This window comes from Colletotrichum scovillei, assembly GCF_011075155.1.
Source record: "Colletotrichum scovillei strain TJNH1 chromosome Unknown Contig00005, whole genome shotgun sequence".
Taxonomy (NCBI): domain Eukaryota; kingdom Fungi; phylum Ascomycota; class Sordariomycetes; order Glomerellales; family Glomerellaceae; genus Colletotrichum; species Colletotrichum scovillei.
In genome coordinates, this window is record NW_023336263.1 from 336,603 (window position 1) to 353,869 (window position 17,267).

At 51.3% G+C, this 17,267-nt stretch overlaps 7 protein-coding genes across 7 annotated transcripts; 2 read left to right on the forward strand and 5 right to left on the reverse strand.

Annotated features, from left to right (window-relative positions):
- Positions 1-126: 126 nt before the first annotated feature.
- HER10_EVM0008193 (uncharacterized protein) lies at positions 127-1,330 on the reverse strand. Its single transcript, XM_035477725.1, has one exon. The coding sequence runs from the start codon at positions 1,061-1,063 to the stop codon at positions 203-205; it is 861 nt and encodes a 286-aa protein (XP_035334169.1). The 5' UTR covers positions 1,064-1,330; the 3' UTR covers positions 127-202.
- A 539-nt stretch (positions 1,331-1,869) lies between these two features.
- On the reverse strand, positions 1,870-3,953 carry HER10_EVM0004735 (spt3; the record flags this gene model as incomplete). Its single annotated transcript, XM_035474368.1, has 5 exons — positions 3,615-3,953; positions 3,339-3,428; positions 2,671-3,264; positions 2,441-2,557; positions 1,870-1,995 (listed from the first exon to the last, which is right to left on the reverse strand). The coding sequence occupies exons 1-5, from the start codon at positions 3,645-3,647 to the stop codon at positions 1,870-1,872; spliced, it is 960 nt and encodes a 319-aa protein (XP_035333947.1). The 5' UTR covers positions 3,648-3,953.
- Positions 3,954-4,340: 387 nt separating this feature from the next.
- Positions 4,341-5,741, reverse strand: HER10_EVM0004397 (uncharacterized protein; the record flags this gene model as incomplete). The annotated part of the gene is made up of 1 exon (XM_035474045.1): positions 4,341-5,741. The coding sequence occupies one exon, from the start codon at positions 5,739-5,741 to the stop codon at positions 4,341-4,343; it is 1,401 nt and encodes a 466-aa protein (XP_035333914.1).
- Positions 5,742-6,722: 981 nt separating this feature from the next.
- Positions 6,723-7,802, forward strand: HER10_EVM0010653 (carbon-nitrogen hydrolase; the record flags this gene model as incomplete). The annotated part of the gene is made up of 2 exons (XM_035480106.1): positions 6,723-6,868; positions 6,927-7,802. The coding sequence occupies exons 1-2, from the start codon at positions 6,809-6,811 to the stop codon at positions 7,800-7,802; spliced, it is 936 nt and encodes a 311-aa protein (XP_035334347.1). The 5' UTR covers positions 6,723-6,808.
- Positions 7,803-8,175: 373 nt separating this feature from the next.
- On the reverse strand, positions 8,176-10,251 carry HER10_EVM0009233 (amino acid permease; the record flags this gene model as incomplete). Its single annotated transcript, XM_035478725.1, has 11 exons — positions 8,176-8,360; positions 8,409-8,454; positions 8,507-8,706; positions 8,757-8,848; positions 8,909-9,151; positions 9,206-9,301; positions 9,353-9,518; positions 9,571-9,726; positions 9,778-9,847; positions 9,901-10,105; positions 10,160-10,251. The coding sequence occupies 11 exons, from the start codon at positions 10,249-10,251 to the stop codon at positions 8,176-8,178; spliced, it is 1,551 nt and encodes a 516-aa protein (XP_035334246.1).
- Positions 10,252-10,993: 742 nt separating this feature from the next.
- HER10_EVM0008853 (class II Aldolase and Adducin domain-containing protein) lies at positions 10,994-11,902 on the reverse strand (the record flags this gene model as incomplete). The annotated part of the gene is made up of 1 exon (XM_035478361.1): positions 10,994-11,902. Exon 1 carries the CDS (start codon positions 11,777-11,779, stop codon positions 10,994-10,996), a length of 786 nt encoding a protein of 261 aa, XP_035334225.1. The 5' UTR covers positions 11,780-11,902.
- A 2,426-nt stretch (positions 11,903-14,328) lies between these two features.
- HER10_EVM0002300 (AMP-binding enzyme) lies at positions 14,329-16,665 on the forward strand (the record flags this gene model as incomplete). The annotated part of the gene is made up of 9 exons (XM_035472017.1): positions 14,329-14,338; positions 14,444-14,569; positions 14,622-15,132; positions 15,177-15,229; positions 15,295-15,355; positions 15,397-15,454; positions 15,504-16,117; positions 16,171-16,368; positions 16,422-16,665. The coding sequence occupies 9 exons, from the start codon at positions 14,329-14,331 to the stop codon at positions 16,663-16,665; spliced, it is 1,875 nt and encodes a 624-aa protein (XP_035333783.1).
- Between the last annotated feature and the right edge of the window lie 602 nt (positions 16,666-17,267).

Sequence of the window (17,267 nt, forward strand, 5' to 3'; positions counted from 1 at the left end):
ACTGCCCCTTTTCTGCTAATTCACTTTCACCAAAGCCACAAGAGGCACCAGAGGCTGGGAACGGAAGCCGATTGCTATAGCTTCATCAACTCCAACCTCCAATATCCCTATAGAGTAAGGATAGTACTGCTTTTGTTTTCTTTCGTTTCCCTACTGGGTAAGTATCCATTGACTCCAATCGCGACTACTCCGTAGAGATCAATCACGCCTTGAGGTAGCCCAGAATCACCTCCTTAAACTGCTCAAAGTTGTCCACAAACGGGACGTGACCCGCGTTCTTGATCAACTTGAGCTCAATCTTGTTGTCCTTGCCAGCCGCCCTGAACCCCTTCTCCACCTTGTCCCGCATCTCCTGCATCGCCTGGGGAAGGTTCGCGTCTTTTTCACCAACAACCAGCAACGCCTCGTCAACACCCGACCCAATCCTCTCAAACAGAGGCCGGATATCGAAGCTATCGCTCTGCAGCGCAAAGCAACACGTCTGGAATCCCTCCACGGTAGTCTGGTTCATGATGGCGCGCGCCCGAGCCGCCTCCTCGGGGTTGGCCTTGATCCATTCGGCGCCGAACCAGCGGTCCATTGTCTGGTCGACCTGGGCCTCCATGTTGCCGGCCTCGCCCGCCGCCTTGGCCCGCGGGCCGAACAAGTCCTCCACCCCGGCGTGCTTGGGCGACGAGCTGATGGTGTCGCAGATGGCCACCTTTTGGATGATGCCGGGGTACTTTGTCGCAAAGTAGAAGCTCGTCGCGGCGCCCATAGACACGCCGATCCAGGCAAAGAGCTTCTCAATCTTGAGCGACTTGACCAGAGTGTGCACGTCGTCGGCTATCGTCTCGAACTCGGTGTCGAGCTTCTTTGGCGCGGACGACTTGCCGTGGCCCGGCTGGTCAAAGCGCAGCGTACGGAAGCCGTTGGCGTGGAGAACCTTGACAACATGATCCCAGAGCGTAAAGGGCGCCGCAAGCGAGTTGGCTAACAAGACGACGGGCTTCGCGTCCGGGCCTGAGAGGTCGTATGAGAGGATGCGGCCGTCGGGCAGGTTGAGTTGCTGTGCAGATGCCATTGTGAATCCCACTCTTGTCTTGTAGTGCTTGGATCGTGATGTGAATTGCTGTCTGGTGATGCTCGATAGTGTCACGCAACGTGCCCAGGTGAAGTATGGGTATCTATCGTAAGAGGCAGTGGAATGGATCACGGTACGCAGAAGCTACGGAATGAAGTGACGGACCTTCCGTGATTAATATCAGAGAGACGACAACCTCAACCTTTTGTGACTTTCACGTCATCGTCATGTGACGGCCGCGGGGTCGGATCGGAGTGGTAGCTTTCGGGAACTGGCAATGGTGGGGTTGCCTCCTGCCCGGCACCCGATGGTCTTAGACTCCACGGTCAGCGTTATCTAATCAAGATACGTACCCTTTCCCTAAGTACCTAAGGTGCACTAGGTACCTGGCACGGGCCACTCAGGCTCCAGCTCAAGCCTCCAGCTTCTTTTCCCATCGCATAACACACAAACAGCTCAACAACGCTCCAAAGCAAAAACTGAATCGGGCAAATCACAAAGAGAGGGCACCTGATGATACTGTGTGGAAGACAAAAGTACAAAAGATGAGGTGCGTCAAGGACAGGATTCGAACCTGCGCGACCGAAGCCACTGCCTATTCTGGAATCAAGGTTTGATAGCAGGGCAGCCCATTAACCACTCTGGCACCTTGACTAGTGACTGTTGTTGAATTGGTAGCTTTTCCGAGGCCTTGAGTAGGGCCCACGCCTGCATCCTTTCCGCCGCGCCCATCGAGCCTGGTCGCCCTTCACAATCCCGTCTCGAAAGGAGGAGGCTCGAAATCCGTGTTTGTCCAAGAATCTACCTTAGGTGTCGTTGGTGACTGCTAGCAAGCTATTCGAGAACTTTTGCGAAAAGTTTACGAGTAGCCTGTGAGTTGGGAGAAAGGAGAAGAAGAAGCAAAGTTTGAAGCAAAATGTCATAGAGAAAATCTTTCGGAGCTAGCCACCTTGCTCGGTCGCAATGGCCACTTACTGCCCCTGGTTCGCTGCAGCGAATAACCGTCCTTGAAGGCGTCACTGTCATGACCCGAAGTTTGAGTTAACCTGTTCGTCTCCCAAAGAGAAAGGATTCATATTTCTTTAATCGACTGAGACGGCTGTCGTTTAAATGTTCTTTCTAAAATTCGCAGCAGGCTAGAGAGCTATATGAACCAGTGATATCTTACACGGGCCGTGAAAAATGGCAAGGATTAATGAGAATTCGCCCAGATATGTCGTTCGAATATCAGACACCAACTTGGGTAGCAAACGACAATATGAATCTTCTCACAACAGCACAAGGAACTCTCTCAGCGCTGACACAGTGAAATCAGTAGACATTGATTTCAGAGCTATGATGAATTCCTGTCAGCGCATGCTCCTTATCATCCTCAACCAAGGAATGATACTCACAAGCCTCAGAGAGGGTGGTTGCAAAAGTCGAGTCCCATTCAGCAACGCCCGACTCTTCTTTGGTCTCCCTTGCAGCTGCTGGAACGCCATTCGGATATGCCTACTATCAACTGGCTTCCTAAGACCCTCTGGTTCAGCGAAAAGCCCGCCCAAACCTGTCTTCAAACATTTCTCTTCCCCAGCCATCGCCGTCCCCTCCCCGAGACGGAGCGCCTCCTGCTTTTGGACTTTGAGTGCCTGCGCCGTCAATTTCTGCACCATTTCACTCGTCAAGAACCCCAGGATATCCATAACATCATCATTGGGCTTGTTCTCCGCAATCACGCCCAATCCACACCACTCTCGAAACCTCTTGGCCTTGCGATAAGTCAGCGACGCGTGACGATACTCTGACCACGTCGCATACTCGGCAACAGTCATATCCCTCGTCCGCTCATCGTTTCTCCTCAACTTCTCGAGCGCGGCCTCGTTACTGGTGATCTCCACCAGATCCTCCTGGCTCGCCTCGGTCATTTGCTCAGAGAAATAGGACGCCGCGTCCCAGGGGAGCGTGACGGTAGGCAGCTTGGTCTTGCCGCCCGCGGGGGCGTCGTCTGCGGGCGCGACGACGTTTTCTTCAAGGTCGGCTTCGTCGACGAAGCCTTCTTTTTCGTCCGAGTCTTTGACCGTTCTGCGGATGGCTTTCCAGGTGAGGAAGATGCGGAGGCGTTCGACGCGGGCTTTGTCGTGGCGGACTTGGAAGATTAGGTCGTTGTTGGAGAAGACGCGGGAGCCGCGGCGGGCGGCGAGGTCGTTAGCTATTTTGAGCTAAATTCTGGTGTTCAGTAGATGATATAATTGTGGAAAGAGAGAACCGAGGGGGAGAGGCGCGGATGAAATACCATGTGAACGACTTGATCTCGGATGATTTCCTCAATAAGTTTGGTGGTCTGGACGGAGACCTCTTGTGTCTCTCCTGCAATGTACATCATCTGGTCGGTATTGTGTCACTGGTCAGAGATGGTTTTGCTTTGGCACGAGGTATCGTGACATGAAAGCAGGGTCGTAAAACGGAGAGGAACAAGGTGGCTTATTGGATCACACTGATGCCAACTCGGGGTATTTGCATAGGTGTGGTAGAGCATGCCTGGGCATCACCATGATTTGAAAAGACTTACCTGTTGAATCTCCTGTTTGAACTTGGGCTCCATGGCTATGACAGGGGCCGGGTATCCTGAACGAAGACGAAGGAACTTGGGTAGGTGTATGGGAAGAGAATGATTAGGAATGAAGGAGCCGGGACGGTAACAAATAAAGAGAACTAGAAAACGCCATGAGTGAACTCCAGCTTCTACGTCCAGGACTCTGAGGACTTGAGAATGAATGCATGGCGGAGGTGCGGGTGGAAGAGTTCATGTTGGCTATTTTATACAGGCGTCTAAGACGCTGTAGGTGCGAGATGTGAATTTGACACTGTGCTCTCACACGCCGCCGGGCATTTGGTGGTGGTGCGGGAGTTGGAGGGAGAAATTGGGGACGAAAAGGCGCGGGGATGGCTTTACTTCGATCAAAATTGTCGGTTGAAGGCCGGACTGTTGAGATCAAGTCCCCTTACCCATGAAGTATGATATCTGACTGGACCACTCCAACTACTCGTCTCCACACGCTTGTGCTGACACAGTGCTCCTTCGGCTTGTAAGTGAGGAGCCCCCTTCCAAGATGCTTGAGTACTCGTCTAAGATAAGGTCCAGTGCACATCCATGAGGTAGACGGCTTCTATCTTGATGTATCCAGTCGTTCTGGCCAATTTTTATTGGGCATTTCACATCTTCTCACCATGGTTGAGGCTTGAACTTTCAAAGACCATTTGATGCTAGATAGGACCGTAAGAAGCATCATTGCAACTATCCCATCAACGTTTCGTAACCCTTCTCCACCATGACATCCATCCAGTACACGTCCTTCTGCTTCTCATCCATACATGACCAAGTCTCTCTTACAAGAAGCGTCATTTGTCGTATAGGCTTCGCTGCCAAGATGCCCTCGAACGACGCAAGACGCGACAGGACCAGCCGTCTAGCGTGTAAAATGTCGATCATGGTTGGCTTTTCCCTCAGCCTAGGACTGGTAGCAAAGCTTATCACAGGCTTGCCTCCCAAAGAAGCTAACGAAGAAAACTCGCGAGTTATAGAAAGCTCGCTGCAGATGCTTACCAACAGCAGTGGCTGGATGGACCGAGATCGCGACGTGATTGGAATATCTTGTAGAAGGTCGAGGATATGTAGAGCAAGACAGGTCAGCCACGTCCCGTGGAGAGTTTCTGGATTGTCCGAAAGGCTGGATTCTGACTCTCCGGGTATATCCAGCCAGGCTGACGGACTGGCAGTCGCCGTGTCCTGCAAGAGCAAATCAGGAAAGTTGCGGTAGAGTTGCAGCAGTCCCGTACACCTGTACGCCTCTGCAGCTTTTAACAGATGGTCTGTTGGTGTCATATCATCTCCCGAGTCCATGACTGTAACCTCTGTTGGAAGTTCAATCTTGCAAAGCCGCGAGTGGAGTTGTTCCGCTGTCTGTATGGCGGCGACGGACTGCTCGATGTCGTGCCTGGATGAATGCTGGCGGCGACGGATCCGTTTTCTTTCTCTTCTGACGAGTGCCCCGACTTGCCCCACAACCTCTAGCATCTCTACTCCAAGACCTGTCTGCGGGTGTGGCATCCTTGTGTCATTTCGATTGGGAAACCGAGGCGGCTGTGGCTGAACGGCGCCAGTGGATGCCGCCGAAGGCAACTCTCGGTCGGTGACGAAGGAAAGCAGCATCCTCCAGTAGACGAGAGAATTATAAAAGAAGAAGCGTTTCTGCTTGTCCGCCATGGCCAAGTTATCTTGTTGGGCTTCGAGATGGATGAGCGTCTCTGCCAATAATTCGAACTCGGATTGGCCGAGTTTAGACGGATCATGCCAGCAGAGGCTGAAGCCTAGCATGACCAATGCCAACAGTGATGATGTATCCGTTGGACCTGCTCTACTTTCTTTCCATAGAGCGTTTACTGCCTGGTCTCGAAGTCGGCTACTGGCTGCGGAAAGGCCTGGCGAGACTTCGGCTAGGCAAGCCGCAGCCATGCTTTGGGTAACGTAGTAGAGCGATGGCGAATTACTCCAGAGATTGGAAATGGTCGTTCTGTATGGGTTCAACTTGCTGTCGTAGCAAGACATCATCCCGCACACTTCTTTGAAATAGTACTCCACCAGCACCGATGTATTGTCTTGTAATGAGGCCGATAGTGGAGTCTCATTGCGAGCCATGCTGGATGGATTGGAGCTGACGCGCCGGTCTACCACATCTAGACCAAGCGGAGCGACTTGAGTACCAGGAATGATACCCTGCCATAGTTCATTGGCCTCGGTTCCGATTGACGGAAGAGAAAATGTTACCCCTGCGGATGAGGAAGGAGTTGGAGAAAGAGCCGGTAGATCTGAGAAGGGAAACGGAGGCTCTAGATGGGTAGCATCTTGAAAGTCTATACTTGAAGGGGTATCGATATTTGCAAATTGATTTAGGAAATCCGTTTCACAAATATCCCTGCAAGATGGATTAGGGGACTGCAGATTTTGAACCGGGGCTCTATCCCTTTGCTGGCGGCTCTGTGGTTCGTTAGATATCGGGGTTGTGATGTCGACCCTAGGTGATCTAGAGGCAGGCGACCATCTGAGAGGCTTTGTATATCCGGGACAGGATATCCCGAGTCTTTTACATCTCGAGCAATGTGGCTTGACTTCGTCGCATTTCAACTGGCAAGAAGCGTGTTAGGACCTAACACAACAAATAGTACATAACGTTGGTCTCGTACCCGTTTTGACTTGCATACTGCGCACCCATTTCGGGATCTGGTGATGGTCTTTTGCGCCGATGACTGCATCAGGTTGTTGAATACAAGATGACAGTGCACATTCAAATAAAGAATTGGATGAGAACGAGACGACAGCTCAAGCGAGTGTGGCAATCCCAGAATCATTCGAGCTTGCAATTCTTGAGCAGCAAGCTTTCCATGTGCCTGAGAAACGATTGTCTCAGTGAGTGAAATGACTCGCGTCCGGATGCGGGGAGCTCATCGGCAGTGGAGCGCTCGGAGGTAGCATGACCCCAGCGAAGATGAACGCATGCCCCCATCCACTAAACCAAATCAGGTCCCTCGAGGCGAAGGAAAATGATGCTGAAATGGGTAATCATGGATGAGGAGACTTCGAAGCCAGTCTCTTCCCTTAGGTTTTCAAAGTTTGTTTGATAAGACTTAATGGAAACACTAAGCTGCGCTGAAGCTCTATCAAATTCCCGTGCTATCATTTCTGATCCTACTACCTAGCTCTCCAACATGGCGGCCGTCTCGGGGACTCAGTCTTTCAAAGTCGCACTGGTACAAACAAGGCCAAAGGTGAGCCCACTATCGACGTCACTTTAGCACGAACCATCACCAACCCTCATCTTTGCAGGTTCTGGATGCCGAGCACAACTTTGCTCACGCTTCCAAACAAATTCGCCTTGCTGCAACTCAAGGAGCATCACTGGCGGTTCTACCAGAATATCATATGACAGGATGGGTACCGGATGAACCCTCATTCGCACTAAGCTATGAGGAAGCTCAGAATTTCCAACGGCGATACCAGCAACTCGCAGCGGAAGTGCACATCAACATCTGCGCCGGCACAATCGTCTACCGTGCACCAGACGAAGATCCTAACTCCAAGCCAACTCTTCTCAATACCTCTTACTTCATCGACCATGATGGACAACTCTTGGGCGCTTATACCAAGACCAACCTCTGGATCCCCGAACGCGATCATCTGACTTCAAGCATCGCCTACGCACACAAGATGCAAGTCGACGAGGGTACGCCGAAGCCTCATCAAGTCTTCGATACTCCCTTGGGTCCCGTCGGCATTCTAGTCTGCTGGGATTTGGCCTTCCCGGAAGCATTCCGACAGCTTGTTTTGGCCGGTGCAAAGATCATCATCATGCCCTCGTACTGGACGTTGTCGGACATGAGCAAAGAGGGCTTGGAGTATAACGCGACTTGCGAGAAGATGTTTGTAGAGTCCACGCTTACCACGAGGGCTTTTGAGAATACTGCTGCCATCATCTACTGCAATGCGGGAGGACCTTCAGAGCAGGGCTATTTTGGTTGCAGTCAAGTTGCATTGCCCATTGTCGGCAAGGTTCCTGGGAGCTTCACGGATGGAGAGGATGGGATGCGGGTGGTGGATGTGGATATGCGAGTTGTTGAGATTGCTGAGCGGAACTATCAGATCAGACAGGATTTGGGGCGCGTCGATTGGCATTATGGCTATGTCAAAGGGGCTAAGTTGTAAACTCAAAGAGAGAACAATACATATCTATGTCTAATGTCATGATAATACTACCCAGCTGAGATGCAATGAGTGTGGAGATCTAAGCTCACTCTTACTCCTGCTTGTTTGTTTTCTGCTTACCCGCGGCTACTGACACTTCGAACAGCTTACAAGACATCCCAATAGGGTCAATTTTTTCAGCGTAAGGAAATTACGGATCAGAAGACGAGAGACAAACCATATCGTGGCGGTTTGAGTTTTCAAAGGAACACATCAAACCACTAACCTGCCGGGCTATTGCGCTGGTTGCGGACGACTGGAGAACTCTCTGAACACAATATCATCAGATTCATCGTACAATTCAATCCGTTCGGATTAGAGACTATTTACAAAATCACAGCTTATCATGTGGTAGGGCGGTTATCCCTTTTGCAGATTCCTCATCCTTGATAGTGTTCGCAGTCGGTAACTCCTCCCCAAGGATGAGCTCAAACTTGGGACCGTTGTAGGTCTTGCTCTTGATAAACCAGAGTGCAACCGCGTAAACAATGAAAACTCCGATGACAGCTGTCACGTAGTCTGTGTGTGTTAGATACATAAATAACCCGCTGGTAGATGGGGACTTACTCATGGTAGAAATATCGATAGGAATTGCTGGTGGGAAACAGAAGAACTACGAGATATGTGAGCACTACTTCCCAATTACTCCACGCAGCTCTACTTACGATTGATGTGACGATGACGAAAAGCACCGACGTCCAGTTCGTGAGGTAGCCCATGAAGCCTCCGCCCAGGGAGAATACTGGCGGATTATCCGTGACGAGTTTCCGGCCCCTGATTAGCAGGATCATGACTGGCATGGCATAAGAAAGATTCAAGAACAGGGTGCAGCTTGCGATGTAAGCATTGAATGCGACCTCAGGGCCTACATAATATTAAATTCCCGATCTCATGTTTGTTGAAGGGTAGACCAACCAAGGTAAAGCAGACCGAACAGGATATTGAAAATGGCTTGCACAATTATTGCACGTACAGGCACATTTAGCGTAGGGTGAAGATGCGAGAGGCTTCGAAAAGTAAGATTAGCAAAATAAGCTTAAATAATCGCAACTTCAGACTGTGCTTACTACTTCGAAAACGGAGTTCCGTTGTCTCGAGCCATAGACCAGACCAAGCGACTGCCCGACGTCACGCAGCCGTTCGCACCATTAACAAAACAGAGGGCAACTGCAACGCTTAGAACAGTGGCAGCTGCTCTGCTCTTCGTTGCTTGCAATATCATCTCCGTCAATGGGCTCTGCGTAGGCGAGGAGAGCAAGACATGGATGTCGACGGCGCAGAAGAGCATAACGAGGATGAAAGCGATTCCTCTGCGTCGACTGTCAGGTTTACCAAGCTCTGTGATGCGGTGGGATTGTACTTACGTCGTACCACCAACGATGACAGCACCGACCATGGCTTGAGGAGCATCTGTGGATGGTCTAGGCATCTCCTCGACCATGTGCGCCACAGCATCAAAACTGTCACTGTGTCAGTCATACAGCAGCAGGTCTGGTTCTGGTGAGACGAACCCAATCAGGCTGAGTGCGGACTGAAGAAGTCCAAGCATCCATGCCGTCCCATCGCTCCAGCCGGTGGTATTGGAGAAGTTTGTGAAGACGAATTCAGCGTCTGTCTTGGGAGAGGTTGCGAGTAGCACGATGCTGATCACGACGACGCTGAGCAAGGACCAATACACTTGAGAAGATGAGCAACCCAATCGATCAATTTTATCTTTCAGAGTACTTACATGCTCCTTCATTCCAGCGGTTGAGGATTGGGTATGCAAAGATGTTCAAGAATACTCCAATGATGGACACAGCGACAAACATTAAGTACGTGCTCCATTGTGTGATCTCGTAGGAGCCGCCAGAAGCTGCAACCGCGGCTGCAGCGAGGAATCGGGCTTCACCCAGAATTAGTGAAGCTCAAGTCGCTGAAGCAGGCCAATACTCACCCCCAAAATATGCAGCGGTAGTGTTGAGCGTGAGCCAGCCAGCGATGTTGACCCATCCAACGAAGAAGCTCTGGAGCTCATTAGCACTTGATTTCCAGCCAGGCTGTGAGACGTGGGGTTTACCGTCAACTTCCTCCACTTCTTCGTCGAAAGTGCATAGGCATAGTGATATTGCCCTCCAGCTGTTGGATAGAGCGATGCAAGCTCTCCAACACTTGCACTCAATGCGATGTTGCAGATAACACAGAAGATGAAGCCGTACACAAAGGACACGGATCCACCTGACGGCATCACTAGACCAATGGACCCAGCTAGAGAGATCCAAGTGCTTTTGAAAATCAGTATCGAAATCTGGGTATGTAATTACGATTCAATGACTAACTTGAGAATAGCGAAAGCCATGCCAACCATTGTGATTTTAGAGAATCGCTTCTGCAGGTGGCCATCTTGGCCATCCGCTGATGATGTGGCCATGTCTTCAAGTGGTCTGTGACAGCGGAGATTCAATGATATGAATTGGAGGTAACCACTCGGGAGTTCTTGACAGAATGCGAACCTCTCATGTCCTCTTATGGTCCTGGAAGGCTGTTTCACTTGTACATCGCAGTGTCGCACTGATGATTGCAAGGCAGATGATAAGAAGAGATGCCTTTACGCTTATTAACATACCAACAAACAGCAACGGGATTATCCTCTCGGGTAGCTGCGAAGCTACGAGTAATGACGATGGTCTATCAACACGCTATCCCCAAAGTGGTAGTCTTAAGCAAAGGAAAAGATGAACCCCACGGCCGGCTGTGGATCGGAGACGCAGCTGTGAAGGTCTATCAGCCGATCACCCCGCATGCGATGATAACGGTCCCGAGTTGCGTCAATGCCGGCACCCATTTCCGCTGCGAACTGTGGACTTGGCTATCGAGGAATGCCATTGTTACCTGAGCGAACTTTCTCTTGTTGTATGCATTTCAGTTGATGAAGCTTCATTATAACCCCTAGAGAGACACACCATCAGCTGGGTAGAACCGCTGCTCTTCGTTACTTAGTACCTTATGTTGTCCGCTATACGGGCCCTAAAATCTAGCGCATAGAGTAATACTCGGTTCACTGTCCTCGATCGCACAGAGCCCCGTCGGCCTTGGGCAACAATTACGCTTCAATTCAACGAAATAGATTAGAATCAGTTCAGTGCTTCAGTTCAGTCAATATTATTTATCAATCAGAGCACCTTCTTGTACACCTCGTTGCACTCAATTTCCTGAACCCACAAGTTCCATGGTCGCATTAATGACCACTGTGTCGTCTTGTCAGAAGCCACACATTCGTCATGGCTTAGACTTTTCACGCCGCCCGCGACCCCAGTAACACCTTGAAGCATTAAAGCAGTAGTTTGGATGCTTGCATTCTTCTGCGTATACACTGCTCGCATCACGGCGAGCTCGATGCTGCTGGCAACGACTGTGAAACCATGCCCGCGCATCAACGCCACGTTATTGCCATCGTCGAAGTGCTTCGCCAAGTGGGCACCCATATTCTCACTGCGTACGAGTAGGTCATGAACGTCGCCGTCCTCCATGTGGTCTGCGGTATCAAATACCGGTAAACCTTTGGCGCCTAGAAATCCGCACATGTGGCTGACGGCCCTCAACGGAACACCCGATATCGTGTATGGGACCACAGCCTCGGAGTGGCTGTGGACCACCGCGTTGACCTGCGGGTGCCGCTTGTAAAGCTCCGAATGGATTCGCCGCTCCGCAAAGCCCGGAGGCGACTCCGCTTCGAGGGGCTCGGCATCACCAACCCTGTAGGCAACAAGATCTCCGATATCTGACACCTGAGCTGGGGCAACGTTTCGAGACATTACAAAGATGTCAGGGTCTAGGGGGTAGCGGAAAGACAGGTGACCGTAGGCATCAACCACTTGATGGAAGTGGAGAATATGGGAACCATTGATGAGTTTGCTGAAAAGCTTCCGAAGGTCGTCGGTGTGAGGCAGAGCAGCCATTTCAACGGGATGTATTTCTTTCCGAGCGATGGCACAGAAATTCGAAAGGCTTCAAAGCGATATTTGATTTCCCGAACACGGCTAGATTTGATAAAGGCTGAGAATGTCGCGAGTGGCGAGTGCTCATACAGAAGCAGCTGACCGAAGGGCCGATGATCGGATTTCAGAAATCCGGCGGGGTACAAACACCAACTCGATGCGGGGTCGTCGAGGGGGTAGGTCGTTTGACAGTCCGAATGCATGGCATTCGGGGACCTTTTCGTACATGCACATAGTATCTCCATGTTAAGAATTGTTTTGTGTTTGAGTATGCCGTGGTGATTTGGAGATCGCTGTAGATTTCCTGAAAAAGCCGATCTTCAGCAACTTCAGTCTTGAGAGGAATCCACTGGCCTTTTAGGAACGAGGCCTAGCTCAACCAGAAGCCTCTCTAAATCCCCTGTCTTGAAAGGTTTCTGTATCAATGCGTCGAAACCAAGACTGCGAGTTCTATCCATATCTAGCCCCATCGATATGCCAGCAGCCATAACTACAATGTAACACGGCTTCAGACCATTCTCGGTTTCGAATGCGCGAATGAGTCTTGTGGCATGCAGACCATCAATGACGGGCATCGAAGGCTGCATCAAGATGCATCGATAGGTCTGGTAGCCTTTCTTGTATGCCTCGAATGCCTCCTGGCCGTTGCATGCGAAGTCGTACACGCACTTGTGGCCTAATCCGTCCATTTGCCTGGCGATGAGCTTTCTCATAACTTGATTGTGTTCGGCTACAAGGATGTTGATTGACGTCGTGGGCGTTGCTGTGATGGGATCGCTAAGTGCCTGGGCGGGACTTGATAGATCTGATTGCTCTGTGCTCAGCTCTTCCAGTAGACGTGTTCCATTCTCCGACAGGGATTCTGCGCACAAGAATACCATGTCGGCAACGCAGTCATCTCTCTTCAGTGGTCAGCCAAGGGACGATGGCGGTCGGGTTCGGAAGTTAATCGATGACCATAAAGTATCCAGAAATTTATTGAAGGAGCAAGAAAACGCTGCACATTTTTTCTCAAACACCAGATTATGTGCTGTGAGGCTTGCTGCCTGCTTGGCTTCTCACTTCTCGCTTACTCAAGACGCAGCATTTCTCGTCTGCTTATGTGGATGCGGCCACGTTCTCAAGAGCCCTCTCATTGAGGTTTGGCACTAAGATGTTGGATATGGAGAAAGGGAATAGCTATAATACGATGCGTGTCACATACCTTTTTCACGGTAATTAGATCTATCAACTTGTTACTTTACGGTGTTCCTTAGGCCCTGTGCTGTTGGCGCCACCGATTCCCACGCAGCACTCCATGTGGGATGTGGTTCCAACGTATATATAACAAGTATCGTGGTAGTCATCCAAGAGATGGCTATGGAAACCGTACGCTCATCGGTCCGTATTGCCGGGAAGAGTCAAGACAGGGCCATCATCTGGGACAAGGCGCGCCCGATGTCGACGCCGTCAGGGGTACCGCGCAATTATGGGGCCGGTTTACGGGATCGGGTTGAAAATCGTGGCAAGAGCCCCGAACGAGTTCCGGTACTCTATCATCGAGAGGGGACGAAGTTAGTTGGCGGCTTCGAACTTAAGTTGTTTCTCACGGACTCTTCGGGGTTCGGCTATTCCGTCTTGCCTCGTTCTCGCAACGTTCCAGAAGCTGTATCCCTGAAGCTCAGACTTGTGTCGAGACGCATCTCCCAATGAGACCGCCGTAAACGCGAGACATGTCCAAACTCTGTTCTACTTACCTTGCCATCTCGCAAGGCAGGGTGCCGGGCCTCTCAACCTCTTCTGCAGAGTACTTCCTCTCAATTGAGCACGTAGATTGCACATGGCTGGGCGCCTCGAACAAATGAACTCTGCTACAAACAAACCCCGCGGAGCCACTTCCCCGCGTCCATCTTCTCCAACATTGGGTTTCCGCTAGGGTACCTTAGGTGTTAGTTCAATGACGCCGAGTTCTGGGGTAACGCACTCAGTGGGACTATGTGACACCCCTAGATCCATTTTCGCTTCGCCTCGCATGAGAAAGCATCTGCCGGCTGTTCGTTTCGGGATCTGGTGGGACAAGGGAGAGAGTCAAGACTGGGAGGAGCTTGGAGCTCGGGTGCTCGGTCAAGCAGCAGCAGTGAAGCACGGCAGATCGGTAAAAACCCCAAACGCAACAACCCCCAAAACTGCTTCTCCAAAGGTGTCTTTTGTGTTTTTCTATGAAGTCCGGCTCCGTGACCTCGGTAAGCTGGCCACCACCTTGGTATTTGGGTTCTCCAACGCTCCCCAAAGATCCAACACCATATCTCGGGCTTGACGACAGCAAGGACTCACTGTCCCAATCCCAATCTGTTGAACACTCCGAATTCACAACTTCTTAACAAACACATCGTCGTGTCGCAAACACCTAGCCACGCCTCAGTAATCGGGTATTGGTTTCGCTGTGCCAAGCTGCAGCCACTGGAGCCTGAGCGAGTACAGGACAGGCGATTCGGATAGTTCCCAAACCCAAGGCAAAAGAAATAGCAAGGATGGCACTCGGTAAGAAGACCTTATTTGCGATCCTTGCCCAAGCCCTCAGATCCAGATCAATTGGCGGGCTTTGGCTACCACAAATGCCATGAATGCGCACTCACTCGAAAGCAGTTACGGCCGCAGCGCTGGCTGGCAGCATGGTCTCCAGCATGTACGTAGATGCCAAGTACCACATCTCCAAGGATGTCAAGGCACTCCGAGGTCGACGGACAGTAACCAAATTTGTCGAAAACTCGAGTAAGGACTGCCGAAGCCGACTTGACGCTCGTGAGGTTAACCCAGGATATAGTCAAGAGCAGCCGTGTTTCTCCCTATTATTTCTTCGAAGAAGCGGTCCAGAAGGATCCCTACGGTGAAGCCATCTGGACACGAAGCGGGAGCGTGTCGTGGAAGACGACCTATGACAGGGCGAACCAGTATGCACAGATGTTCTTGTCGCAAGGTGTTCGGCCGGGGGACTTCGTTGCGATTCTCATGCAAAATTCGCCCGACTTTGCATTCGCCTGGGTTGGTCTGCTTGCAATTGGCGCAGCGCCCGCCATGATCAACTACAATCTCGTCGGCAAAGCCCTCCTCGGCTGCATCGAGATCAGCACCGCCAAACTCGTAGTCGTTGACGGAAGCCCTGATATTGCGGCCAAGTACAACGACGTCCAGACCGAGTTGGATCTCAAGGGCATCAGAGTCGTTAACATTGGAGAAGAGAGGGAAGGAATATACCAGATGGATCCCATTCGTCCGCGAGACGAGCTTCGGAAGAATCTGACACCTGCCGATGCAATGGCCATGTTCTACACGAGGTAAGCGCATTGGTTATGGGGTCTTCAATATCTGACAATCGCAGTGGAACTACCGGGCTACCCAAGGCCGTCATCATGCCTTCCGCTGCCGCGGGAAGCCTCGCATTATCGGTGAGCATTTGATGCGCACTCTGTCTTCCTCCGCCTTGCTGACCTGCGTAGAACGACATTGGCTTGCATCCGACAAAGAGCGGGAAGGAAAGATGTTATATTTGCATGGTAAGTGAATGCGCCTATATTGTGATAGGTGAAGTTTCTAAAAAGATCGATACAGCCGTATTATCACGGGACTGGCGGTATCACTATGATATCCCAGATTTTGGTAAGACCTTCCCGCCCTCTTCAAGCGAATTCCAGCTTACAAGTTGCAGTCTGGCTCTACAGTCTGCATGGCGCCCAAATTTAGTGTCTCAAACTTCTGGGAAGATGTTCGCGACTCCCACGCCACTTGGTTCGTTTACGTTGGTGAGACTCTCCGATATCTCTTAGCCTCGCCCCCCTCACCGCGCGACAAAGACCACAACATCCATGCTGTTTTCGGCAATGGCTGCCGACCCGACGTATGGAAACGCTTCCAAGAAAGGTTCGGCATCGACACGGTGTGCGAGTTCTATAACAGCACCGAGGGCGCATTGGGCCTTCGTAACCTCTCCCGGGGAGACTTCTTTGCGAATGCTCTAGGTCACCACGGTCTTTTGCTCCGACTCAAGTACAGAAATATGGTGGTACCTGTAGAGATTGATGCGGAAACGGGGAATATTCAGCGAGATCCCAAGACTGGCCTGGCCCTGCGCGCTTCGTATGAAGTCGGTGGGGAGATCTTGGTCGAGCATCCTGGAGAGCGAGCGTTTCCGGGCTACTTTAACAACGAGGACGCCACCAACAAGAAGTTTGTCCGTGACATCCTCAAGAAGGGTGATTGCTTCTACCGCACTGGTGACTCTTTGCGACGCGATAGTGAAGGCAGATGGTTCTTCCTCGATCGGTAAGTGTCAGAGAGATCTCGCTTCGACTGCATCTGCTGACCCATACACCCAGTCTAGGTGACACGTACCGCTGGAAAGGTGAGAACGTCTCGACCGCGGAAGTCTCAGAAGTCCTGGGTAGCTACCCGGGCGTCAACGAGGCAGTCGTCTACGGCGTCCAGCTCCCCGGGCATGATGGTAAGGCTGGCGCGGCAGCCCTGGACATCGCTGCGGACCAGAAGGGGTCCTTCAACTATGCCGACTTCCTCAGGTGAGTAGGCTCGACTTCAAGAGTTTATATGCATCAAAACTGATGGTCAACAGTTTCGCACGATCAAAGCTCCCAAGATATGCCGTGCCGGTTTTCATCCGACTCCTGAACGAGGGCACAGCAACGCACAACAACAAGCAGAACAAAGTGCCGCTGAAGAATGAGGGCGTGGATCCAAGTAAGATCCAAGGCGGCGATCAATTATTGTGGATTGAGAAGCACGGGAAAGGAAGCACATATGTCCCATTCACTCAAGATGACTGGAATAACCTCGGTATGGGAAAGGCTAAGCTGTAATTGTTCTAGAGAGACACGTAGATGAACGGTGTGACGAGAAGTCACACATGAGCTCAAGATTTCCATTGCAAGGCCGGCTATATTACTTTGCTCAAGATGCCTGTAGGTCTCGGGAGCTTTACTGAAAGCGACTACTCCATGCGACAGGCCCTGCGGCCGCAGTGTCTTGATACGAATACTATGCAGCAAAAGTTGGACTCCAGACGCTCCGGACCGCTCGACCTGCATTCCCGCTCTGGTACGGAAGATGGCCTGTCACTCATCAACTACTTAACCAATGAGAAGTATGTGATGTGAAATAGTTGGATTCAAGCTTTGCGACGGCGTCTTCCAGGATGTGACGAACCCCGCACGACGCAATCACGCAGCAAGGCCTTGTTACGCGGGGGAACACCCCTGCTCGGTTCACATGGAGATCAGCACGAAATGGGATGGCTGGGACCGAGGCCGGCAAAAGACAAACAAGATGAGGTGAACCATGGGAACTGCTTGAAATGGGTGTCGCGTCTAGGGTCTCCAGTTGATATGAACGGTGTATCCCTTGTGGAAGCTGTTCATTCGGCCCACTACTCTTTCGACTTTGAGGTCCATGGTTCATCGTC